Source organism: Leuciscus leuciscus (genome assembly GCF_965113295.1).
Source record: "Leuciscus leuciscus genome assembly, chromosome: 7".
Classification (NCBI taxonomy): domain Eukaryota; kingdom Metazoa; phylum Chordata; class Actinopteri; order Cypriniformes; family Leuciscidae; genus Leuciscus; species Leuciscus leuciscus.
In genome coordinates, this window is record NC_138731.1 from 32,902,544 (window position 1) to 32,928,254 (window position 25,711).

At 39.8% G+C, this 25,711-nt stretch overlaps 1 protein-coding gene across 3 annotated transcripts in view; it reads right to left on the reverse strand.

The window, feature by feature from the left end:
* Window positions 1-18,313, reverse strand: part of LOC309502973 (uncharacterized protein) — a 30,557-nt gene extending 12,244 nt beyond the window's left edge. Inside the window, exons 1-3 of one of the 3 annotated variants that reach the window (XR_014207448.1) lie at window positions 17,871-18,170; window positions 12,162-12,237; window positions 10,014-10,075 (exon numbers count right to left, since the gene is read on the reverse strand). Coding sequence is in view for 1 of the 3 variants with exons in the window: in XM_082175638.1 (XP_082031764.1) it covers window positions 10,014-10,075; window positions 12,162-12,235; window positions 17,871-17,938 (204 nt within the window). In the remaining 2 variants the exon portion in view is untranslated. The other 2 variants (XM_082175638.1, XR_014207447.1) reach the window with 2 other exon arrangements.
* Between the last annotated feature and the right edge of the window lie 7,398 nt (window positions 18,314-25,711).

A 25,711-nucleotide genomic window follows, 5' to 3' on the forward strand; every position in this document is an offset into this window, starting at 1 on the left:
ACACACCCTCTCCACACCCAACGCCCAACATCCTCCGACTTCACTTCCTGTCAGGGCCTCACATGGTGGCAGGTAGCCTTGAGGTCTAATTTTAGGGTATCTATTGTTTGCAGTAGTTTCCGGAAGGCGCCTGTGTATAGTCGGCAATAAAATAATTAGGTTAGTGTGAGATGACGGTTTAAGGGACTTTAACTGCACCTCCTGTGTCTGCAGCACAATAGGGAGACTGGGTGAGAGAGTTAGTATGCTTTGGAGATCCACAGTATAAAATGAAATTCTTCCCAGATCAAATTATTACAGTCTCCTACTTGTAAACTTGTACTGTAGAAAAATTATGTTTGAATAAATTAATATTTTATAATTTACAATAGTATATTGTTTTATATAATATATTTTTAACTTAAAAAAGTTTGGGGTCAATAAGATTTCTTAACATTTTTGAAAGAAGTCTTCTTATTTTATTCTTTTTGATAAAAAATACAGTAAAAAAAAAAAAAAGTATCTATATTAATATATTCTATTTTCAGCAGCCATTACGCCAGTTTTCAGAGTCACATGATCCTTTAGAAATCATTCTAATATGCTGATTAGAGCTCAAGAAACATTTCTAAGTATTTTTGAGGAAACCGTGATAATTTGTTTGTTTTCTTGATTATTTGATGAAAGTTCAAAAGAACTGCATTAATTTGAAATGGAAATCTTTTGTAACATTATAAATCTCTTAACTGCCACCTTTGATCAATTTAATGCATAATTGCTGAATAAAAGAATTACTTTATTAAAAATAAATATTACTGACCTCAAACTTTTGAAAGGTAATGTACTTAAATTAATTTAAAAATAAAAAATCATAATTTTAAACATATGTTTTCCAACAACAACAACAACAACAACAAAAAATCTGACTCAAAGTCAGAAGCTCAACTCAACTTCATTGAAGGTCATTCACGTACAGTAGATCCTGAAGGACAACAGCTGGGCAGAAGGCCGAATCTACTGTGTCTCTATGCGCACATTCTGATTGGCTATTCACTAAGATAAACATATGCAGCCCTGAGCAGTTTTTTTGTTCTATGTACTCACACACAGCCTCACAAATATCACTACAAATATATCTACACACACACACGAACAAACACTCTGCCTTTATTGCCCAATATTGCAGCAACAGCTGGTCAAGAAGACACAGAAGGTAAATCTAAACACCGGTGATTCCACCCACTAGCTGGCCACTAGTGGGCCGGCCGGCAAACCAGAGAATGTGTCCTCTGATTACCCAAGAGCAGCCGGCCAATCAGAAGTGATACTCACACGCTCCATTCATAAGAAGCAGCATTGTGTAGGGTAGTCTCTATAAATTCTCCCTCCTTGTGCTCGCTAGACGTAGCCGCAACAGACCGCTCTCTCATTGGTTGAACGTAACAACCGCTCTCCCAGGGGAAACCCCCAAAATATGTTCTCAGCCTCCAAAAGGCACATTGACAATTCTTTCTCAAAAAGGACCTGCATGTTGTATCTGGAGAATATCTTCTAGATTAGCCAAAAACAGCGTTTCAACATTAATATCGGTGATAAAGCTGAAATTTTCCATATCAACTCGGCAATTTGTTTCGGTTAGGTTAAAAACAACAATTTTCCTCAGTTAAGACCCATCATGTGACACAGATAGAAAATGAAAGCACATGTAATGAATGGCAGTTCAATCCACAAACACACACACACACACACACATATATATAGGCTATACATTCTCAAACACTGTAATTGTAAGAATGCACTGCCTATGTCCCCAATTTCAGCCTATGAATTTCTCTGTCTAGTTATCGAAAACCTGCAAACAATTTCTCCATTTTAAAGCACACCATATGATATCCATTAGTAGCAAGAGCTCTCTGTCTTTTTTCCCCACTCATTGACTTACTCTGTCTGGGTGAAAAGAGTATTTCCTGATGGCTGCATGTGCGGGGTCCCCGACTTCCCCCTTCGTCCAGCCTCTTCAGGAGAGAGAGAGAGCTAAAGAGAGAGTGAGAGCTCCTTTAACGTCTCCGAACTGCTGGAAAAGGAAAATAAAACAAATCTCTACTCAGCTCAATATTATCAGTCTTCTCCATATGAGTTCCAGGCTCCAACGCTCTCGGTCTGTCTCTCCCTCCTGCCTCTGTCCCTTTTTTTCTCTCTCTCTCTTTCCACTCGCATTCTTTAGCGACTAATCAGTAACACTCTTAAAGCGATACAGACAGAGGAAGCGTGCCGTAGACTCTGAAAGTATTTCCCCGTTTCAGCGGAGACTGAATAATATCATTATCACTGTCACTGAATTTAAACTCTCTACCGTCCCCTCCCACTCTTTCTCTATCTGCCTGTCTTTCTCTCCCTCTCCTTCTAAACAGTCAGTCATACACTGGAGACGAACTGCCAGAGTACTTATAGTGTCGGGTCGAGGGGCTGAGCGATTTGCCCGCAGCCTATCAGTGTTCAGGGTAGTGTCCTGTTTCAATGCTGCTGTGAATTGAGAGGTTAGAGAGAGGACACCCATTCAGAAAAAAAGAAGGGGGAGAGCGAAAGGGAGGAAGGGAGAGAGAGAAAAGCCGGCAGTCACGGTGAAAAACGCCTAGGCTGTGCCTCGGATCTTTAGGAGCAGGAAACTCCCCTACTTGTGTGACCGAGGAACGTTAGTTAGTGTCTTTCAGGGAAGAATTCGCTCCCGTTCTACCAAGCAGTCAAAACACTTTTCTAAACAGGTCCACCATTGTCAAACATGCACATGCCCTTCATGACGACATAAAACAAACCTCATCTCTTGATAGCCTCAAAAAACTGATATTAGATAAGTACGAGTCAAATTAAAATCAATACAGCTGGATAAATCTGTTTTTCATTTTAGAAGTTAGTTTTATCAATTTTATCACTCCAAATAATTTACCTTTTTTTTTTACTTAAATACCTTATATCCCAATATTAGGTCATTGCTTTCAAATTCAAATGTCTCCCTACTAACTTTTTAAGGATAATTCATAGAAATGTGCTAAAAATGAAATGATTGGTGTTTTTGATCCAGTTCCAGCATCTCAGGAGCGCTGCTAAAACTCATCCCGTCTCATCTTCTTCATAAACCCCTGACTCTCCATCTTGGAGAAAGTACCTGAATTCTCATCAGCTCTGGGAAACCCGACACCACAGAGGGACACTCGGCTGTTTAATATTTCAGAGCGTCACCTTTCCAGTGTAATAAAAGACAGACTTAAAAGAGATATGCAGAGGAGTGGAAGAAATGACAACTCTACCTGCCCATCTCCCTCTCTCCACAGCCATATGGAACTAGGGCACCCCTGAAACTTCTTTTAAAACGGCCATATTTTAGTTGTTAGTCACCGAAACAATAGTGAGTCATCTCCGAGTGCCGTGTACCACGCCGCGTGGAAGCTTGTAGAAAGCTCTGTATTTTACCCCCGCCACCTGAGAAACACAGCGCAGCTCTGTCTGTAGAGCCAGACAGCAATACACAAACAGCGGCCGGTCAGCCAGCACTGACGCCCCTCCGATGACCCACCGGCTCTTCAACCACCGCTGATTTTACAGGATGCTCAAATGAGGTTCAGTCATGAGAAGCGAAAAGAGGGATTTGAAGTCTCCTATGTGACTCAGACATTTCTTAGTCATGCTACTCATTGAGAAAGATTAAAGATTAAAAGATTGTCACAATATTCTTTATTCTAAAAGTCTGAGAATACAATGGAAATTTGCCATTTAAAATATAATTTAAACCTGGAAATAAACAGTCACCAATTCTAAGTCACCAATTAAACAAGCAAACTTGTGACACAGGTGACAAAAGGTCAGATTGTAATTAATATATATATATATATATATATACATACAATTTTCATAAGCAGTTTCAGACTTTTAACCCACTTTATGTTAGATTTAATAAATAGATTTTATGTAAATCTCTTGGAATTACAAATATCTGTGATTTCAGACATTATGTTGGTCACTAAAGTTGTATAAATCATTTGCCTTTAGTCTATGTATCTCCCTCCTATGCTCGCCATCTCTTTCCAGCAATCTGTACACAACATTCAGAATGTGTTCAAGCTCCCGCTGTTTCAGTCTGCACGGTGAAACTGAGCTTGACCACAGTACAGACAGCGTGTGTTCCAATAGAAGGGAGGAGGTGACGATGAATCACACATCGTAACGTGTCAACATGCCGCTTTGCTGTTTTTATTTTTTATTTTGAAAACGATTTAACTCACTCTCGTACATTTTGTTGGCAGTGGGTTGAGTGCTTATGACTCAGGAACATTACTGTGTAACCACAGGGCAAGCAGGGGGCGATTGTTGTTGCAACCATGTGCTTCCCAGTCTTTTAATTTGGGAGAGGAAATTGAAAATGGTGTTCCTAATCTTAAATTCCACCTTAGATATTAGATACACTTAACTATTTTTTTTGCCTCATTCAACGTCTGCTTAATTGGACAGAATTACATTTTCAAAAATACTTAAATATTGATATATTCAGTATTTATCATATTTAAACAGATCATATTAAAAAGTTTGAAGGATAACATTGAACAATTTATTTCTTAAAGTTAAAATTTTAAACAATAATAATGAATTGATAAAACAATAACTAAATTCTCCTAAACCATAAAATGCTGTAATTTTATTCATATTTATTTTTTACTACAGTGTAGTTTGAAGCTTCGAAAACCCACTCTCTTTATGATTTATTCTTTTTCTCCATTTCTTTCTGCTATTGTAGAAATGAACCCAAAATACAATGACATGCTAATGCTGAATCAAAAATACAAGTAAACAAAGATTAATTTTAAACCAAAGAGCCAACCAATAAAAAAGAAAAGAAATAAAAAACGATTTTTAAAAAAAATTCTAATTAAACAAAAGACACGCACACAAGTGTAAAAAAAATAAAAAGTGTTTTGTGAATCACAGTCATTTAGCATTACATACATTTGAGTTAAGGGGCATCTATTTATAAGCACATAATGATGACAACAACGACAGCTCCATACCAGAACACAGAAATAGCTTCACATTGCTGTGATGTAAAAGGTGTGAGCTATAGCTGCCAACACCACCATAAATGTAAAGATGAAAGACTCGTCCAAAGCCTGCCAAAACTGCCCTCACTGGAACTTGATAAACTACGACCTGAAGCAAGACAGGGGTCAAGACAGATTTAGAAGGAATGCAAGACCGGCATTATTCATGAGCCCAAAGGCTCACGGCCCAATCCATTTTGTAACTAATTGCTCCAAAACAACTCACCATTCCCACTTTAAATTGCATGAAACTAAATCAAACTCAAAGAATCTTTGACAGGCTTGTCTCACTGCAAAGAGAATAAGGTTTTCCTCTTTTTCTGTGCACAAATAAGCATTAAGCATCACCTGCAAAACAAGCTGCTCCATCTCAGCAGGTTAAAAGTGACCCATGCTGTAATCAGACTCATCCAGGTTGGTTTGCACAACAGGTACAGCAGCTGCAAACATCAGGTCGCCACATCAATCCTAAGGCGCATGGTGGATCTTATAGGTAACAGAGGCAGCAGATATGTGTGTGCCCTCATGTGTGTGAATGAGCTGAAATCACATGAGTGTGCTGGGCTCACTTGAGCCACACTGGAATTTGGTTGAGAGACGTCAGGGTGACGTGCTCCCGACTCCAACACCCATCTCCTCGAGCGTAGTTCCGTGGCTTGTGTGCATGCCTGCCGGGTCCTGCCATGCTGGTCTCTGCCAGTCTGGCTCCGGGCACTGGATGGCTATATTAGGTGCCTGCCGGCAGGCAGAAGAAAAAAATGCAGGGACGCAGCTGTGATGTCATTGTCATGCTGCTGAGGTATGACTTCATGCGTCTTATCGGCTGCAGATAGCACTGCATGCTTGTGTTATATTTTGCCACATGCATTCACACGCTCTTCCCCCATCACCAGCATGCAGACGCAGCTTTTAAAAAGGCACAAGACCGTGCACCCAGATACCTTGTAACCATGCCAACCATCTGTTTGACATACTGTAGCTGACAAGACAATGAGGGATTGAGCCGGTGAGTGGAGGCGAATCTGACCCTGATCCAGGAATGTGAAACATTCCTATTGAGGAAACGAACAGTCTATTAATGATTAGCCTTACAACTACGGTTATAATTGTCTGACACTTTGTGACTGTTGAAGATGCCTCACAGAACAACGGGACCCTTCTGTATATGTGGAGGATATCTTAATTTTTCACTTCAGTCTGACTGAACGGCTAATATGAAACACGATGGTTGAGGAAATATATCATGTGACTGATTTATTTAAGTATGCGATGGAAGTGCTCGTAAACTTCTGTTCTTGGACTGAATCACGAAACTGGGCTGTCCTGAATGTGATGCGATAGCGTGTACTTCAAAATAATGGCAATAAATGTTTTTACACAAAAAACATATAACACAAGTGTAGTCTGATTCCTGAACGAATTAATCTGGTTGCATAAATGCTTAGAATACACTTACAAGTTCTTTGAGAAAGGTCATAACTCTCAGTTTCTTAAAAAGTGTAGATTGGTCTAATTTGAAATTGAAAAATAAGACTGATTACCCCTTGGCTAACTGCTATTAGTTCTCAGTGTTAACATGGAGGCTAAGTTTATCTAACCGGCCCTGGTTTAAATCAGTCTGACGTATCGTGCTGAACTGATTCAATCCGAGCGGTTACTGAATCAACATCTGACTCGCTTACCTTACTGCAGGTTATCGTTTTTTTCAGCTTAATTTGTCAAAAGAACAGCATTTATTTGAAATAGAAATCTTTTGTAAAAATTATAGATTATAAATCAATTTAAAGTGTAATATCTAAAAATATCTCTTCATTTATTGCAAAATCATAATTCTGAAACATTGCTAAGCACTATTCTACTTGTTACAAGAACAATTTCAATTAATGAACTAAGAAACCTGACCCTAAGGAACAAAAAGGAAACCTTTCCTTTTGTGACCGATAAATCAATCTGCTAATAAGTATGATGTTATGCCTTTCCTGTCCCATTTGCAGGGGTTTGGGTGGATGCTAGGTGGGACACCGTGAGATATGGTAAAAGGAGCCTGACCGGCTCCTTCTCCACCCCTTGGCTGGCCCTTTAAAAGTTGTCAGATGAAAAGCAGCAGAGATTGTTGCTTTCCCTCACTCTCTCTCTTGCATTCTTCTGTCCTCGCCCCCTCAACACCCACGTCTTTTCTCTCCTCCTCAACTGCCCACACACTCCCTGCTCACGCTCACACTGACACACGCCCAGGACCCTCGTTCCTCCAGCCTGCCGCCTCTGGTTGTCCCTATAAACTCAGGATGCGGGACCCCCGCCTTGCGCCACAGTGACCCCATCCGCTCTGGTCCAAGCTCCCCCTTGCGTATATCCTGTGAGTGGGCTGGCCTGCCAGTGAGAGAGAGAGTGCGAAAGGAGAGGAGAGCCATCGCTTCCCTTTTCCGCCCCCCTATCCTGAGCCAGCGCTTCAAGCGAACGAGAATGACCAGCGGCGCAGCGGCAGACGCCCTTGTCCTGGAAGTTCCGAACACGTTCTTTTGAAACATTCCATTCCACGCCAAGAAGGGTTTCCTGCTCTCACGCCCAGCCCCCACCCTGCTGCGCTCGGCCTCCCCCGGCCCAGACAAGGGCTCTTTCAGGGCTTCCTGGAGTACCACCTTCAATTATCTCAAGGCCGGAGAGAAAGTGCTGATGTTATACAATGCTGATAAAGTTCACCTCAATGCATTCCTTGCAAAGGCAGAGTGGCGTAATCAAAGGCGGGACTGATTAATCTGGCTCGGGATCGCACTGGACAACGGCAAGGGTGACAGAGAAAATGAAGACTCCAAGAGAGAGAGAGAGATAAAGAGAATGAGAATTGGGGAAAGAGAACAACCTTGGACTAGAAGATCCAGCAGAACAAGAGAGCCAACATGAGTGAGTGAGAAAGGAAAGACATGAAATTAAAAAAGGCACAAGAGAGAGTAAGTCGGGGCTCTTCTCCAGCTATTTACAGGGCTACGGGTCACCAGAGTTCATTTCCTCCAGAGCACACACATCTTTATCTGGCTCATCTGCCGACGGAGCTGATAGGAGCCTGGGGGACGCTAGGGGTGTCTACCACAGTCCCAGCCTGTATCCCTTTGTCTTTAATTTAAGAGGGGCGCACAGTCCACCATCACACATCCCCTGCAGACTTCCTGGTGCTACTGTATTGTCCGCCTTTGCCCTCGCGTGTGATTCAGGGTAAAAACCGTACTTCTCTGATCCACAGCGAGTCTCCGTCGGTGTTATGACTGCTGACACAATGGTTTTTACAATCATCTCACAGAATTTACAGTCTCGAGTTCCAGTTCCAAGGTTTTGGAAGATAGTCTTGACTTATCTGATAAATGATGATTTTATCTTTTGGATCAAAGATTAAAAGATCAAAGATGGATACACAAACCCCAGGGGGAATAATCAAAAGTGGAGTTTTTAGGCTTTTGCTTATGTCTATGAGCATTAAAGCCATCTATATGCAAGCATGTTTTTTTCTGAACTGTTCACAAAATAAATATTTAGTAGATGAATATGCATATAAAATTCACTGTTTCTCACTTCTCACTAGCAATGGACCAAAATATTTATTGACTCATCTTGCACTAAGCAGTTTTTTCCCAGTCAAATGCTCTATAGAATGAGAAGGTCCCTCCCATTATATATATTTAGAATATACATTATCTACCCTTTCATTTTAGGGTAAAAATTAAACAATAAACAACATATTATTTTTAAGTTGTCAGTGTGTGTGGAAGAAACATTAGCACATATAGCCTATGAAAATACCAGATTTCGATTTCTTCAACAACGATGAGTGAAAAAGCAACATATTTGTGGTTTGGTGTTGATGGAGGGCTACCTAAGCCTTGCTGATGGAGCTGACAAAAAAAAGTTTTTAGTTGTTCTTTAATTGATTATTGTAGTGAGGCTGACGGTGCACACTGTATGAAGGAATAGGGACTTCACAGCCTTGTCAAGGAAACAAAAGTATTCTATCTAAACAGCAACATATAAATAAGGACTAAAAGAGAGTGAATACAATAATCTTTGACATATGACTCACAGCACTGCATCATTCATGTGTAATACTACTCTCTTGAAAGAGCACAAAAAGATACTAGTCACAGGTTGAGTAGAGGGGATGATGTGTCATCGGTTAGATGAAAATAAACAAGTCAATTGATTATTCAGCTGCATATCATTAACATCCACAGCCAGTTTTACAACACATTAGAGGTGAAGGAGAGGTGGAAGACAAAAAAATTAGAGGAGAGGAGAGGAGAGGAGAGGAGAGGAGAGGAGAGGAGAGGAGAGGAGAGGAGAGGAGAGGAGAGGAGAGGAGTTGCCCTGTGTGGGTCTGAACAAGGATGAGTCACAAGTTTGCTGCCCACTCAAACACCCACACAAACCAGAGAGTGGGTGTAAAAACGCTGGGCTCGGAGCCTACGGGCTTTACACTTAGAGAAAGAAGGAGAGAGATGATCGTTCTGTCTCTCTTTTTCACTTTCTCTACTCCTCTGCACACATACACCTCTTCTACCCACGAGCTGAGCCCACATCGAGGGAGCATTTCATGATGTCATCTCCTCAGATCTAAAGAACCACGGCACTCAGGAATATGTGTGGGCTATTATCCTCTATACGTTTGTGCCGTGTGCGTGTAAAATACTCAATCTTTTCAGAGGATACACCAGATTTCTTTCAAACTTTTTTCTTTTTGCACAGATCTGAAACAATTGACCACATTTCTTTTCAACGCCACCTCCTGCCGCGCACTGATCTCACTCTTCGCACAGACCCTGGATCAAGTCTAGCACCTGCCAATTATCACCTTGCAGACCTAAACTTTCAAAAGCAGCACACCATCAGAGTCTGGCGATTTTAAAAAAATCCACTCACTCGCCCTCAGGAAAGGCACTAAGGAGAAAATGTTGAACCTACCAGAGTAGGATGAGTGTGTGATCCAGTTTTAGCAAGCCAGTCCTGAATCGTCATCTGAGGCACTACAGAAAAATGAGAAGGAGAAGAAAGTGTGTTATAATAAGCATCATTATCTTGATCATGCTAACAATAAAAGTGTACATATCACTTTCAAAACCGTTCCAGCCATCACGGACCAAGATTATGTTGTATAACATGTCCAATTCAAATTAAGCCCTTCAGGACTGTGAAGGAACATTCTGTTGAAACGGACCAGCTAGATGACACTCAAGTGAGACAGATTGCTCATTAGAATATTTCACATTTGCGTGTGGGCGATCACCAACAGCCATTCTTCATCACAACTCGAATAATCTCCAGAGATGAGCGCTTCACTTGCAAAACAATCTCAAATCACATAAACAATCACGTCATTTCTTACTTTTAGTAATTATGCATTTTATAATTATTATAACCCCTGTAACAGTGAACTGTAAACTATGGATAAAAGGTTTAAAATACTATTGTGTAATTGAACATGAAAATGTGGCAATTATCCAACCGTTGCAATAAAAGGGAAGCTCTTTTAAGGCACTTTGAGGTACTTAACTGAAATATACTGTGGTATGAATCATTCACATCCTTTTCATTATGCCAATTGAGGTACTGGATCCATTAACAGCACTTTTGAGGGCGAAAAGAAAAAAATTCCCTGACATGTCTGACAGCACAAAGAAGACTCTGTTAATGCACTACTTTGTAACTGATCAGACGCACCATTTGCCGAAAACTGAAATTACATTTTGATACAGGTTTACTAAGAAATAATCAAATTTCTCCTGTGCAGCCGTATAGAATTCAACAAATAAGACATTGCAGATATTGAGGATTTTAAGTCTAAGCAAAGTAATGACAAATAAACAAAAAATATGTGAACAAGACAAGATCAGGTGCAGAAAAATGCTGCCTGACAGCTTATTGTTACCGATAAGCTGCAGCTATATTTTACAATATCAGGAACAATAAAATGTAGATATGGCCAATAGGATGGGATTTATTTGACTGCTTTTGCATAAGGTTTCCTCTTATCACCCTATGCACATTAACATCACAGTGTGTCTCGTGTGTGCCCCCTTATGGAAAATATTTGAAACAAAAAAGTACAAATTCACACTAAACAGGTATTTTAAGATTGTTAAATTAATTATTTGTGGGTGCATGACATCCTTTGCTGACACATATTTAAAAAATAGTGGATATACAATCAAATAATTAAGTATTAATTCAATAGTTAAAGATGCAAAAAACATTTTATACTCAGAGCATTAACGGCTCAAATATGATTTAGTAGTACAATTAGCACCATTTTAGTACTTGATAATAAATACAACGTTTTTGCTTCCGCCCCTCCAGTTAGGGTGTGCGTAATGGGGGGTGACGAGGGGTGCTGGGGTGAGCGGGTTCCATGTGCATAATATGTCTGTTCAGTCCACTTGCAGGCGTCCGACAACTGCACTTCATCTTCCTAGGCAGTGGTGTTATCCTTGTCATTTGGGGAAAAAAGAGGAAAGGGGAAATGTGTCCCCCCCTTGTTCCCCTCTCTTATTCCCCAACTCAATTCTTTCAGTCCCCCCGGGGCAACAGCATTCCAAAACACACACAAGAATTTCCTTTTCTTCAGTTCACAAACCCTCCCCTCCAACCTCACTTCAAGAAGAGGAAAAAAAATATACATCACCCTCAACCAAATGGTCCTTTCACTAAATAACAAAAATAAAGAAATAAAACGTCTGTGCAACTTATGAAAAGTCATTAAACTACTTTTCACAGTCTCTTTTTCTCTATATAAAATGCAATTGTCAGATAGGCTACCACACACACACACACACACACACACAGTAGCTACAGCGTGTTCTATGTGTGCCTCGTGCATGGCAGTGTAAGTTGGATATTTTAGGCACAAAGCACCATGAATGCAGAAGGCAGCAAAAACAAGTATTCTTTTAAATTTAATTATCACATATGTATCATATTTGTGGCTTTAATGATATAGTTTGGCCACATGCTACTCGAAAGAAAAAAATATTAAGCAAATGCTAAACAATGCATCTGAAGCATACACATTATGCAGCTTATGGCACAATATAATAAAATAGACAGAGGACGCACCTTTTGTTTGACTTCGCTGCATGCTCGCAATCTTCCTCCGCGCTCCATCACCGCTGATAGCGGACAGTCTGTTTCTCTGTGTCCAGAAAAAAGAAAAGAAAAAGAAAAGAAAGAACGGTATGAAAAACGAGCTCAGCTCGACAAAATGAAAGTAGCCTACGACTCCGTTGCATATTCAGAAACACTTCATGTTCATCATCGCATGTTTCATTCATCTGCTTGTCATTTCTTTTCCTTGCGCCGGCCGCCTTTTCACGTTGTGCACTAATACCGAATGGCTTGGAAATAACATTGCTAACCCGTTGACATGAACGCTGCTGACTTCACCACTAACCCAGCATTCAGTTCAGAAATCCCCCTCTGACGGGGCCGTCCCTTCGCGCGCGGATATAACCGGGATATAACGCACTACATGCAGGCATGTAATATGCACACGATTTGAGGAAACTCCTAAGACTTTTGTGCAAAAAGGCGAAAGTTATAAGCTGAGATTACATCATATTTCTACGTTGAACTTGCATGTTGATCGTTTCTGAGAACAGAAAGGAGTAAAACAGCTGCGTCCTAATATTGGTATGCAGATGATAAAGATTTCAACAGTAAATTCAAAGGGGAATTTGTCAGTAGCCTACATTTTGTTGTTCTTCATGTCGAAAATAGCCTACTGTGCGTTTAAAAATAAAGCCCGAAGCCACAGGATAAATTTCTAAAATTTCACTACAGAATTTTTTTTAAAAACTACAGAATGACATCTGTGTACTTACAGTGTACGAATTATTCTGTGACTTTCGGGGATTTATAAGGACTTCCTGTGAGTAATTTTTTGCTGTGCAATCTGCTGAGTTCCGTCTCGCGTCTCTCACGCAGTTATGTCAACTGTCTTAAATTGTCTACTTTTAAAAACAAATATGTTTGTGATAAATGAATGATATAATAAAAAGTATTGTTTTTGTCGACGTAACAGACGAGTACCGAGCCAAGTAGAACGCTGTCGATTTTCGAACTCTACTGTTGCTATGGTTACCAGCTCAGGCGAATGCGACTGTTCGCGAGCGTCTATTTAAGTGCACTTTCACGAACTTGTAACCAAACTTTTGTTGATACTGAAATGTTTATTGAAAATGATGGGATTCCCAACCTTTTTGTCTGGTACCCCATTTATCCCCAGCAGTTCAGCTTCAATGGCAGGGAATCACTGTTTTAAAGAATAATCCAATACACTATTCTGAAGAACCTAAAATCCAACCTCAGGAGTTTTTTCAATCTCCAAAGACCATGCAGACAACACAAAAAACACAGTGAAAATGGAATGGATCAATGGATCTTGATATGAAGAAGTTCCTTTTGTGCTGCAAGGAACCATTAAATAACCTTTATTTTAAGAGTATAGGAAACATGATATTTATAAGGCTACTGTTCAGAAGTTTATACGTACCACATTGGCATAAGCTGAGGAATGTTTATCTCAGTAAAATTAATTTAGAGACTTTAATCCAATTGAGGAGGAAGTTAACAAGGGCTTTCAATTGATTGATTTACATTTACTGTAGTCAAAATTAATTTGAAATAAACCTTTCATGTGTATTTAGGTGCTTTGTAATAGGCTTACATTTCTGCGGGATCTGAAATTTGTTTATTGAAGATTAATGTCTTTAATTGAGTTAACGCTGAATGGTAGTTTAGAAATCAGTTCCTTATCTGGAGTTTTGTCAAGGAAATTGTGTCATTAATTCAGAATTTGAAATATCCTAAAGGATGCAAGATAATTTAAGACCTAATCAGTGGCAATGGAAATGTAAAAAGCCTTCATTACTTTCCTAACACACAATTTCAACTGCAGTGCATGCCAGATGCTGAAATTTGCATGTTGACAAATGAGTAATATGTGCGTTCACTCATTTAAGTAGTTGTTTGGGAAACCACTGAGCTTTGTGTACAAGCTGGTTCCCCCTTTGCTTTCCCTCTTTCTCTCTCGGTGCAGAGTTGTTTTTACAGTAGACAACCGGGGTTTCACCAGAGAGTAAGAGCAGGAAAGAAGTACAATGGGAGTTCACCTAACTGACCACATCGTCTCATTCACAACAGACCATGAACTCTCTTCTTCAGCCCTTGTCCCGAATGCAGAAAGGATGCATGGGGGAAATACAACAGCTGTGGGAGGTGCCCAATGATTTACATAAAATTTCCAAAGTGCCAGATTGGCATATATGATGAAATGTCTCGTTTTTTCCATTCTCTTTCACAGCATCTCAGAATCTAAAGCTTTCAAGGGAAGGATGATCAGATGATGAACTTGGGGAAATTTGCACAATTGATCATTTGACAGGGTTTCAGAAACACATTTCTATGATTGTAAGGATAAATTCTTGTCTATATCCAAATTGCTAACATGCATACAAAATTAAACTTTGAATGAAGAAAGGTTGAATCAAATACACTAATCCATCTTAGAATTAGATCAATCTTCAATAAATAAATCTGTTTTGAACTGAGAAGTGTGACAAATTATTATTAGGGAAATGCTTATTTGAAATGAATATTAATTATTTTACACTGAAAAATGTATCTCATTTCATTTGTAGCTAACGTATATTGTTCTGTTCTAATCAGTGTGAGCACATCTGCACACAGAAAAATATGAAAACATAACCTGCGCAGCATGTCTCTTCAGCCCTGCTCACACACACAGCACAGTATGAGCCTTTACTGGTATGGAAACATTTTAAATATCAGTTTCACAGCTGCTTCAGCCAAATAAGACAAGCAACAGACAAAGAGCGAGAACAAAGCTCTTGATAATTTAGTCGCTGTATACTAACGTTAATTAGTGCACTTTCAAATAATCCAAATTATTTTCAAAATCTATCTGAAAAAATGGGGTTGAAGAAGGATATACTTCTTTTTTTCTAACATGTGAATACAAATAGCCTACTCCAGCTAAGTAATTACAAATGTATATTTCTTGTTTGTCACAGACAAATTATTGAGAAGCATCTAATCGTTTTCCAATAATAAAAAAATGAAATAAACACCATTTCGCCTCAATATTTCTGTAGTGCATCGTTAGTACGATTTGATTCTTCAGTTCTATCAGGATCAATAATGGCTTGGCAACATTTGTGTTTTCATTTCAGGTTTCAATTTCAGGACTGACCTCTTAAATGACTGAGTGGTTCAAGAAAAGATATACAGCACCCAGGATGCAAAAATACAGTTGCATGTTTTAACAAAGTCTTCCATTCCTATGGCACAAAAAAAGAAGCAGAACAGCTTTCACTTCAGGAACTTTAAAACCTTTACTTGACCAGTTGACATATCTATAGCATATTGGGAAAAGCTTTTCTAGTTAATGAGAAGTAAAATTTGGACACAGAATTATGCCAGCTGTAATATTTGGCAGTGAATACACTTGTGGATCAAGTGAAATCCACTGGCAAATACAATTCTCCCCCCACTTGCAGCACATGATAATGAATAAATGCTATACTATTTATGAATAGCATGTTAAGATATGGCAGAATACAGACTTAAAATCAAAGATGCATTTTAAGAACTATAAATATTGTCTCTGTGGTTGTGTTTGGCTTAAAATGCAGACAATGGCAACAATACCTGAATGCATTCTTTCAGTCTCATCCTAACAAGTAGCTTCAATCATTTGCGGCTTCAGTCGGCTGTGGCTGGAATTTGTTTAACCATAGTCTAAAGGACATGATGCCTTTGTTTAGTTAGACCAGATATATTGTAATGAATAACCACTCCTGTTATATTCAGTTCATATGTTCAGTTCATAGAAACCATTTTGCATGTAATTTCTATATTCTTTGATCTTGGATTCTCATGTACATTTAAAAGTCTATGCAGGATGGATTCCCAATACATGTACATACAATAAAAAGGTAGCATTTCCTTGCTAAAATAAATTCTGGTGAATTAACAAGGACAATGTTCCTAAATGCAATGGCGTTAATTAAAGGAATTCAGGTGAACTTTCACCTCTTTCCTCATTCTGTCAACTATAGAATTGATTTCCAATGTAGACAAACATACTCTTTCTGAACGAATGTTTAGGTCAAAGAGTCTACAAAAAGGGATATGAAATGTTTAGATATGACAATGTGCACACATTGTTATTATTGTGAACAATTGATACATAGGATCAACTAATTAAATTCTTTAGTTTGACAGTGATGTTGAAATACCTCAGTCACAGACAGTAAATCAATTCAGAAAGGTTGAATCATTTCAAACCAATCAGCCCTTATCGCTAACTGAATCGATACTAAATCGATGTACACGGTTTAAAATAAAGACCAGATTTGGCAATACTTCCATCAGTCTAAAATGTATCTACTGTGAACAAATAAAATTGTTTTATTGCGTCTATAATTGATATATTTGTATGTCTTAAGTTTGCTTTTGCGTTGACGTAGCCTGCAGAGATTTTTCTAGTGAACATCTGTAGTGTGCGAGTGAATGAGTGAATGAGTGAATCTGTACTCACTAAGTCTTATATTCCTCTACGCTCGAGTTAAACGTAAAAGCCGCTCGCAAGCAGCACATCCATAGAAACGTCCCTCTTTGTTTGTCATTTGTAAGGATGGAATAAGACCACCTCTCAGACCACACACCATTTAAATTCATCTGTGCATTAATCAGTGAACTGGAAATGAAAAATATCGCCAACCCCGTGGGGAAACAACAGCAAGACACTTCACGCTCCCAGCAGACAGTGCGATTCTAACAGCACCACAGGTGGGTCTCTTTGTATCCCCACCCGGTTGTGCCCCATTTTGGGAAAGCCCCTCGGCGGCAGGCAGCAACCGTCTCCAGCTGAACCTGAAATACAAGCCCGAGCGCTGGATTTTCCCTCTGCAGTGAGGGGGATTGATTCCCAGGGATCCGTCTGAGCTAAACTCTCTTAAATGTCCCCCTGGCTTTTGTCTTCACGTTTCAGCTGAAATTCACAGCATTCATTGAGCACCGCTTCATAGAGCACAGGAATGCTTGGGGTTTGACAGGCACCTCTGCCTTCTGCAAATGTATGCGCTTGGAGGAATATTTCACATACACACACTTCACTTGTAAACACACGCACTTGGTCACCCACACACATCGAGCTACACCCTCCCACACAAATACCTATATCCAAACACCCACACACACTCATGTGCTCCTCATGTGCACACACACATATCCACCCACACACATGCTCCAACACAATAAGTTTCTCTTGATAGCTCTGATCTGGTTTTGTACGGAATTGGATACAACACAAACAAATACGCCAGAAAATGGCATTAGCCAAGCTCCTGCTGGCAAGTTTAAGCAGTTTGGGAAGAAGCAGATAGGTGTGCTCGATCCATTTATCTCTCTTTAACTGCGGAGAACAAAGAGAAAAGCTGCATTTCTGTCCATTGCATTCCATTCTAGCAGAGACACTCACTCAGCACAGAGAAAACAATTACAGTTCGTCTTTCAACAGCCCAGAGGATCCACTCTCATTGCAGTGCACAGCAAACAGTGAGGCGCTTCTTTTCTATTCATGAGGAGTTGAAATTGACCACATTTTTAGCATGAAAGAGACTGAGCCAAAACTTTACATCATTGTAGAGACTCCTAATACATCTGAAATTTAGATAATGTCGATAAACTCCAAACATTTACTTGTGCGCAAAAAGTTTAAGTTCATCTTCAAAAGAATCTTACCTGCACACATGGCACAGTGTGATTTGTGTCTTCCTTTTTCTTGTCACTCCATTTCCTCCAGTGCTCATGTGCCTGTTACTGACTGCAGTATCCTGTTAAGATCTGCTGTTCTATGTGTGTGTGTGCGTGTGTGTGTGTGTGTTTGAGGCTGCAGCTTTTGCCGTTCTCTGCGAGTGTCACTCTGGAAGTGTTGTATCCACAGCCTGCCTTGGGTTTAACTACATAGCATCTCTCCACCCCCATGGCTGCATGGTAAGCGTGTGTGAGAAGGGAAGGTTTCCTGCCTACACGGCTCTGTAAGTCGGCCCCCAGCACCCCCCCCACACACCACACACACACACACACACACACACACACACACACACACACACACACACACACACACACACACACACACACACACACACACACACACACACACACACACACACACACACACACACACACACACTCACATTCACTGCCTACTTTAAAATGCCGTCACCTGACCAGCCTACCACAGTCAGCCCACACATAGTTTAGTTTTTTCCTCTTTTTTTCCCAGTTTTTTTTCTTTTTTTTCATCGGTTTCATCTCAATTATGGTTATGTGAAAAAAATTATCCAAAATAATCAATGAAAAAGCCCAAAACAGTTGGCATACTGTTGCTCTCAGAGTTTATTTTCGCCAACAAGAGGCGTTTCAAGCAGGAAACTCTTCATCGGGCACAATCAGACTGATTACTTTTGTGAAAAACAGTGCACTGACTATTTGTGCTTTTTTTAAAAGTGAGAATTCTGTTGCTTAACTTCACATCTTTTCTAAATAAATGTATATTAATTTATTTCAATTTCTATTAATAATGAATATCAATATAACATTGTTTTTCAACAACACAAATATCTAAAAAAAATATATAAAAATGTAAAAAATAAAAGCATTTTGATACTGTTTATAGCTTTTGCCTTTTTTTCTTTTCTTTTTTTTTTAAAGCAAGCTAGGGCTGGTCTTACCACCAAATAATCTGTTTTGAGACATGATCCGGTAGGGGGGAATTGGATGTGAAATTGTAATTCATGACCTCACAATGCTCACCCTGTTATTGGATTGATTACTCACTCCATTAAATCATAAATAGGTCACCTCAAAATGTGTACTGTTTTCCATGTGCATCTCATCAAACAAGTCCTTTAACACTCATAGACAGTGCACTCTTTTAAGTGTGAGGACTCTATGAAATGTCAGTGTATGGAAAACATATGCCTTTTTTGAGAACGCAATCAGAGATCAAACAGCTGTTGAGGCGACACACAAAAAACTCTGAACAAATATGGATACATGGCCCCAAACATATCAATCAGTATTTCCATCAACTCTGAAATATTACAATGGAGCAGTTTATATTACTCTATGTGGAGGGTAGGAGCTGTGTTTTTTTAAATTCCCATTTCTGGGAAGATAAGTTGGAGTCAGACTCTCCATGTCCTCACCCTTTTAAAACTAACCAGCCGCAAAGAGGTCATTAAATATGAACTTGTCTATTTGAGAGACAACAAGTGCTCTATAAGAACCGGACACCGCCAGTTATACATCTTTACTTTCACTGCTGTGCATTAAGCTGAAGTGGGTGTGTGCGCTTCAATTTGTGATTCCTTTTCCGAGCTGTTAATTGGACTATTTTAGAGAGCGAGACTGAAAGAATATTCATATGCATTCAGGTAATATGACTATGGACAAGAGGCAGGAATTATATGTTGGAAGCCCACACACTCTGTCAATATGCAGATAGAATTTATAGACACTAATGGGGGAAAATGAGGCTTATCCACAATAAAAACCTTTGCTGGTGCAGGTGTCTAAAACATTCAATATCAGTTGGGTTTGTATTATAGTTTTAGTGAAAATATCTGACCGTCCTTAAAACAAGATGCATATATAGTTGGGTTTGTATTATTTTTTTGTGAAAATATCTAAGCATCCTTAAAACAAGATATACATTTGCACAATAAAATTGCTCCTCAACAATATTTATATTTTTGGATGATAAACATTTTTAAAACAAGAAAGAAATACTGATGTTTTAATATATACTGTACATATATTAAATATTAATAAATTAGTATACATATTTTTTTGCAGTCTGAACCAAATCTCTTTATTTCTCTTTTTTTTTCCATTTAAACAAGATTCTTCAAGCTGAGACTCTTAAATGTATGATTGTGTTCAAGTCAATGAGAAAAAGGTTAAAAGGTTAAAATATTTAAGAGGTCATGACATGGATTATGTTCAAGTTACTTTTGGTTCACTTATAATGTTAACAAAGTTTTTTGCACAAAAAAAAAAACAAATATATATGGGGGAAAAACCTGTCATTTACAGACAAAGCATTATAAAATTGTTTACTTACCGTTTGGATAGCTGCTGTCAGATTCAAGAGCTGACTGCTTCATCTGTCAACAAAAAGTCTCTTTGCAAACTCTCCATTACACTGTGCCTCGTTTACAAAACAATATGCAGTCAAATTCTCTGAATAAACATAATCCTCTGCGATCCAAGACGCCATTAAAAATAAATAATCCACATGTTCCTGATGCTATCCTTCTGAAGTCTCTATTTGCAAATGAGCTGTTTAAACTGGATGCGTCAAAGCAAACGTTCAAGACTTCACAAATCCTACAATATCAAAACAAGCAGTTTTTGGAGATTGATGAAATAAATGTGTTGTTTATTATGAGAAGGACGTTTTAAGCTATTAAACTTGCAGGATGTTTTAATGGTACAAAAAACATGTCAAAAGATCAAGGCAAATTTTATATTTTGTGTAATGACCCCTTTAAGTCAGGCACGTGCCTGACTACTAATGAACTTCATATTTATCACCGATATCTATGAGAGCGAAAGTTTACTGAGCTGCCTAATGAACAAATTATATTGGAAAGTCATTCATGCAAACAACAGAGGCTGATATCTGATTTGTTTCCTTGAGTGCCTGTCAATGTTCTTCAATAAAATGACATTACATTAATGAAATAATGCACAGCCGTAGTAGACTGTCAACAGTTTGTGTTACTTGCAAATTGTGCATTCTATTGTAGCCTAAATGAAGGTATACATTCATTAAACAGACCGTGAGATTTGAAAGCTTGTTATCTTTCATAATTGACTGGATGATTTATTGTTAAAAGATAGCAAACTTGATTCAAACACCCATGCAATCTCATTCCTAAATGACAACGATTCTGTCTATTAAACCTTTGACAAGTACGATCACAGTGAAACACAGCGTTGGCGCTGCCGCTGATCCAGAGAGAGCAGTCATGTATGAAACAGCTTCACAAACAGTCTTTTCAACCACACAGGATCATTATTTCTGTCTTACAATAATTCAAATGATCACAGAAGTGATAAAAGTTTATAGTTCTGATATAAACACTAATGTCTAATATGGCAGTGATCAAAATAGAGCTAATCACCATTTGAAAGTAACTTGACACTTCAAATAAAGATTGTATCAATTAAATCGTTACTCCAGTAAGTGGTGACAAGTGACTGTTAAAAAATTAATCAGTCATTGAATCATTCATTCATGAGATTCATTCAGAAGATGCTGATTCATCCAGTAATGGAATAAGAGTTATCTTTATGAGTAAGTCATTGAATCATTCATTCAAAAAAAAAAAAAAAAAAAAAAAAATCAAATTCATTAAATATTTTTTAAATAGACTACAGCAATTGTCATTTTGTCAGAACCTCTAAAATAACTTGTTATTGTTTAGTTATCGTTTCAGAATAGTGGGAGAATCTCTATTTCTCTATCTCTATTTAAAAAATAAATAAATCGTGACTCTTAATTTACCAGAATCCTGAAGCTTGTGGCCTGACAGTTGTGGCCTCTTGGAAACAAAAACCCTCACGTATTCAGTTGAGTAAGTTCTCATCACATAAGTAAGTGCAAAGACCCCACCTCTGCACCCTCACCACAGTTTCCCGACAATTCTTTCCCACCTTAAACCAGATTTTACCCACAGAGAGAGTTCATCAACTAACCCTGTTCTCACAGACACACAGGTCACTGGGTTATTTCTCATTCAGGGTGTCCACTCTTGAAATTTCCATCCTGCTGTTAAAAGTGAATTTACCCGAGAACAACACAGATTCATGCTGTGGAAACCTGAGATTCCTGCAAGCACCCATATGCACTTCATAAAATAAGAGGTGGACCCATGGAATGATAATGACTGGAGTAATTGATTAAATTATTGCTGTGCATGCAGTGAAAATCAAGAGTCATTCACAATCAAGAACTTTTCAAGTGTCTGCATAAGGTTCTTCAGCATGTTGCACTTGTGCTGGTTTCCACAGGTTTTTAGAAAACATAGAAACATTTTGACAATTGAAAGACAATTGCCAGGAAAATGAATTGGTTTTCTTTGTAACACTTTGCAGTCATCTTCAAGTTAGGTACTTTTTCATAGGTGGGATGTGGACAGACACAGTGGGAATACCCTCTGGACTCTCTGCTCAGAAGATGATTACCGTAACAAGGCAGCATAATCTTTACTTTCAAAACATCTTTACTGATTATGAACCTTTAAAGGGATAGTTCTCACAAAAATGAAAATTCTGGCATCATTTACTCACCCTCATGGCATCCCAAAACTGTATGACTTTCTTCTCATAAAAGAAGATATTGTGAAAAATGTCTCAATTTATTTTATTTTTTTTCATACAATGGAAGTCAACAGTTTTCAAAATATCTTCCTTTGCATTCTGCAGAAGAAAGTAAGTCATGTTTGGAACACATAGACTTTCATTTTTGGGTCAACCATCCATTTAAAATACATTTTATAAGTTTACAAACAAACAAAATATAGGTTTTAAGTTTTAACAGAGTCATTGGAACAGATATTTGTGGTAAATAAGTTTCTTGGACATTTCACGAACCGCGTGATGATAAATAATACATCTGAAAAGACAGAAGGCAGATTTTAATCATGGAATGCATGCCATTTTGTGCAGGTATCTGAATTATTTTTATTCAGAGTCACCAAGGACTGATGAGCTATTTCAAAATAATTCTAACTTACGTTCTATTTTTAGTTATTCTTTTTAACCTTATCTTGTCTGTAATGTTTTTTAATGTTATTTCTGCATCTGGAGCCAGTTCGAATTTCTTTGACACTAGCTAAATAATTATAATTCATATCAAGCATTATATATTAAGAAACATTATATTTTCCTTTATAATTAAAGTACAAGAAGATAAAGAAAAAAAAGATCTATGGTATGTAAGGTGGAGGAGGACATGCTGGTAAAATACTGTTCTCATTTTGATGTAGAAGGGAGTTCCCCTTGTAATTTCACAGCAATGAAAACAAAGAGAGACATTGGTAATGCACAACAGGGTGATTATTCGTACTTGCATGGAAATTATTCAAATTAATATTAAAACACTAGGGATGTGTTGATTTAGGTTTGAAGTTGCTTTATGATTGATTATTTATGGATGGCTACACCCAAATGAACATTACTTTCCATTCAGAGCATATTTGCCTGGTACCAGTAACCTTCATTCCCTTTCGTAGTCCCTACGAGTTACGTCGTGACGACGAATGGGGTTTTGCTTACAAAGCCTCTCACCTTCGAGTATTACAAAACGAGCCAATAGCAAGGAAATGCCATGGGTCTGCGGAATTTGCGTAGCTTAACTCCGCGCCACCTCGTGGGTATATAAGGAAGTACGCTGGCAGCATGCAGATATGTTTTCGCTTCGGAGCCAAGATAATTCTTCACTCCACAAGCCATTCTTCATTCTCTTCACTCTTCGAGACGAGCTTCTCTCCAGGTGTTGGTGTGACGGCGATTTCCAGCGAGTGCACATTGCCTGCTGATCTGTGCAGTGATCTGCCAGTGTGTGTTTCTCCCTGGTCGCTTCAACACTCTGTGGAGTTTTTTTTCCTCTCACAAAAGAGCTTGCATGTGGCACGTCTGGTTGCGGTCGGACTGTTTCCGAGTTTGATTGGCACAATCGCTGCCTTGCGTGTTTGGGCGTAGATCACGCTAAGGCAACCTTTGTGGATGAATCATGTTCTCACTGTGGGAACATGACCATCGTGACACGGTCGAGACTCAATGACCTCGTTAGAGGGAGAGTCCCCTCATCCACACCCTGATCTGCCCTCTCCTCCAGAGGTGGTACTTTGGCTGGTGGACAGGGTGACCTGAGGGTAACGGTGTGGAACAAAGCGGCAACTATTCCACGCTCCACACCCATGTCCATCACAGCATCACAAGGTGGGCAGGAGTCCTCGGGAGATGATGATTTGAGTGGAACTCTCCACCCTGTCCTCAGCGCTCGCGGCTGGACGATTGGTTTTTGGGTGCTGTGTTGCCGGAAGTGCATGAGGAGGTCACGAGGTCCTGGAAGTCACCATTGTCTTCTCGTGATCGCTCGGCGATCTTCTCCGCCTTTCCTCCCCTCGACGGGGCCGCTGCCAAAGGGTACAATGGGGTTCCCCCGGTGAAACGTTCTGTTGCGATGCAACTGTGTCCTCAGAACGCTTCCTCCCGCGGTGACCCTAAGCACCCCTTCAAAGCCTGTAGGTTTTCGTCGACTCTCGTCGCGAAGTCCTATAGAGCTGTGGGGCAGGCAGCCACCTCTTTGCATGCCATGGCCAACCTGCAGATCTATCAGGCACGGATGCTCAGGGACATGCACGGATGCTCAGGGACATGCACGAGGGCAGGACTAACCCAGGGCTCTTTGATGAGCTGCGTGCCACCAGTGACGTCGCTCGGAAGGTGACTGCACACTCCCTGGGCCAGGTGATGTCCACTAACGTGGTCCCGGAGAGACACCTCTGGCTCAACCTGGCCGATATGAGAGATGCCGAGCGAACCTGTTTCCTCAACACTCCCATATCCCAGGCTGGCCTCTTCGGCAGCGCGGACGAGGACTTCACCCAACAGTTCTCGACCGCCCAGAAGCAGACTGAGGCTATAAAGCACATTCTGCCCCGACGGCCCGCTGCTGCCTCCACCCAGCCGTCGGCACAGAATCCTCAGCCTGCTCGCCACCAAGGGCCCCGCCCCACGGCGGGCAGCACCCTAATGTGGTTAAAGAAAGAACTGATACACCCATCTCTGAGCCCCCAGAGGTCCCGGATGACAGTGCGCGCCACTCACGGGCCTCGCCACTCTCATCCCCTTCTGTCGCCAGACCCCTGGCAGAGCAGACCCCGTGGAACGCTGGTCCTTCCCTGGACTCCTCTGTCAGTCTCACGACAGGGAGCTCAGACTTACGCAGGGCACTGGAAGACAGCCGAGGTGGCGTGATTAGACTGGGAACCCCATTCGTCGTCACAACGTAACTCGTAGTGACCATGAAAGGGAATGTCTCATTTACGTATGTATCCCTCATTCCCTGAGTAGGGAACGGAGACGTTACGTCTCCCTGCCACTTCCGCTGTACCGCTGGAACGCCTGAGTTCAGTCTCGGCTCCTCAGCGAAGAAACATATCTGCAAGTTGCCAGCGTACTTCCTTATATACCCACGAGGTGGGGCGGAGTTACCCTATACAAATTCCGCAGACCCATGGTATTTCCTTGCCAATGGCTCATTTTGTAATACTCAAAGGTGAGAGGCTTTCTAAGCAAAACCCCATTCGTCATCACGACGTAACGTCTCCGTTCCCTACTCAGGGAACGAGGGTTACATACATAACCGAGACATTCATTCAGTAAAGAATACAACTCAATCCATTTCATTTTGGTGTTAACATGCTACTAAGTTGATGTTGTGATAGCATAACAAAATACATAAATATTGGTCTAAATAGTCTATTTTAATTAGATTTAAATAT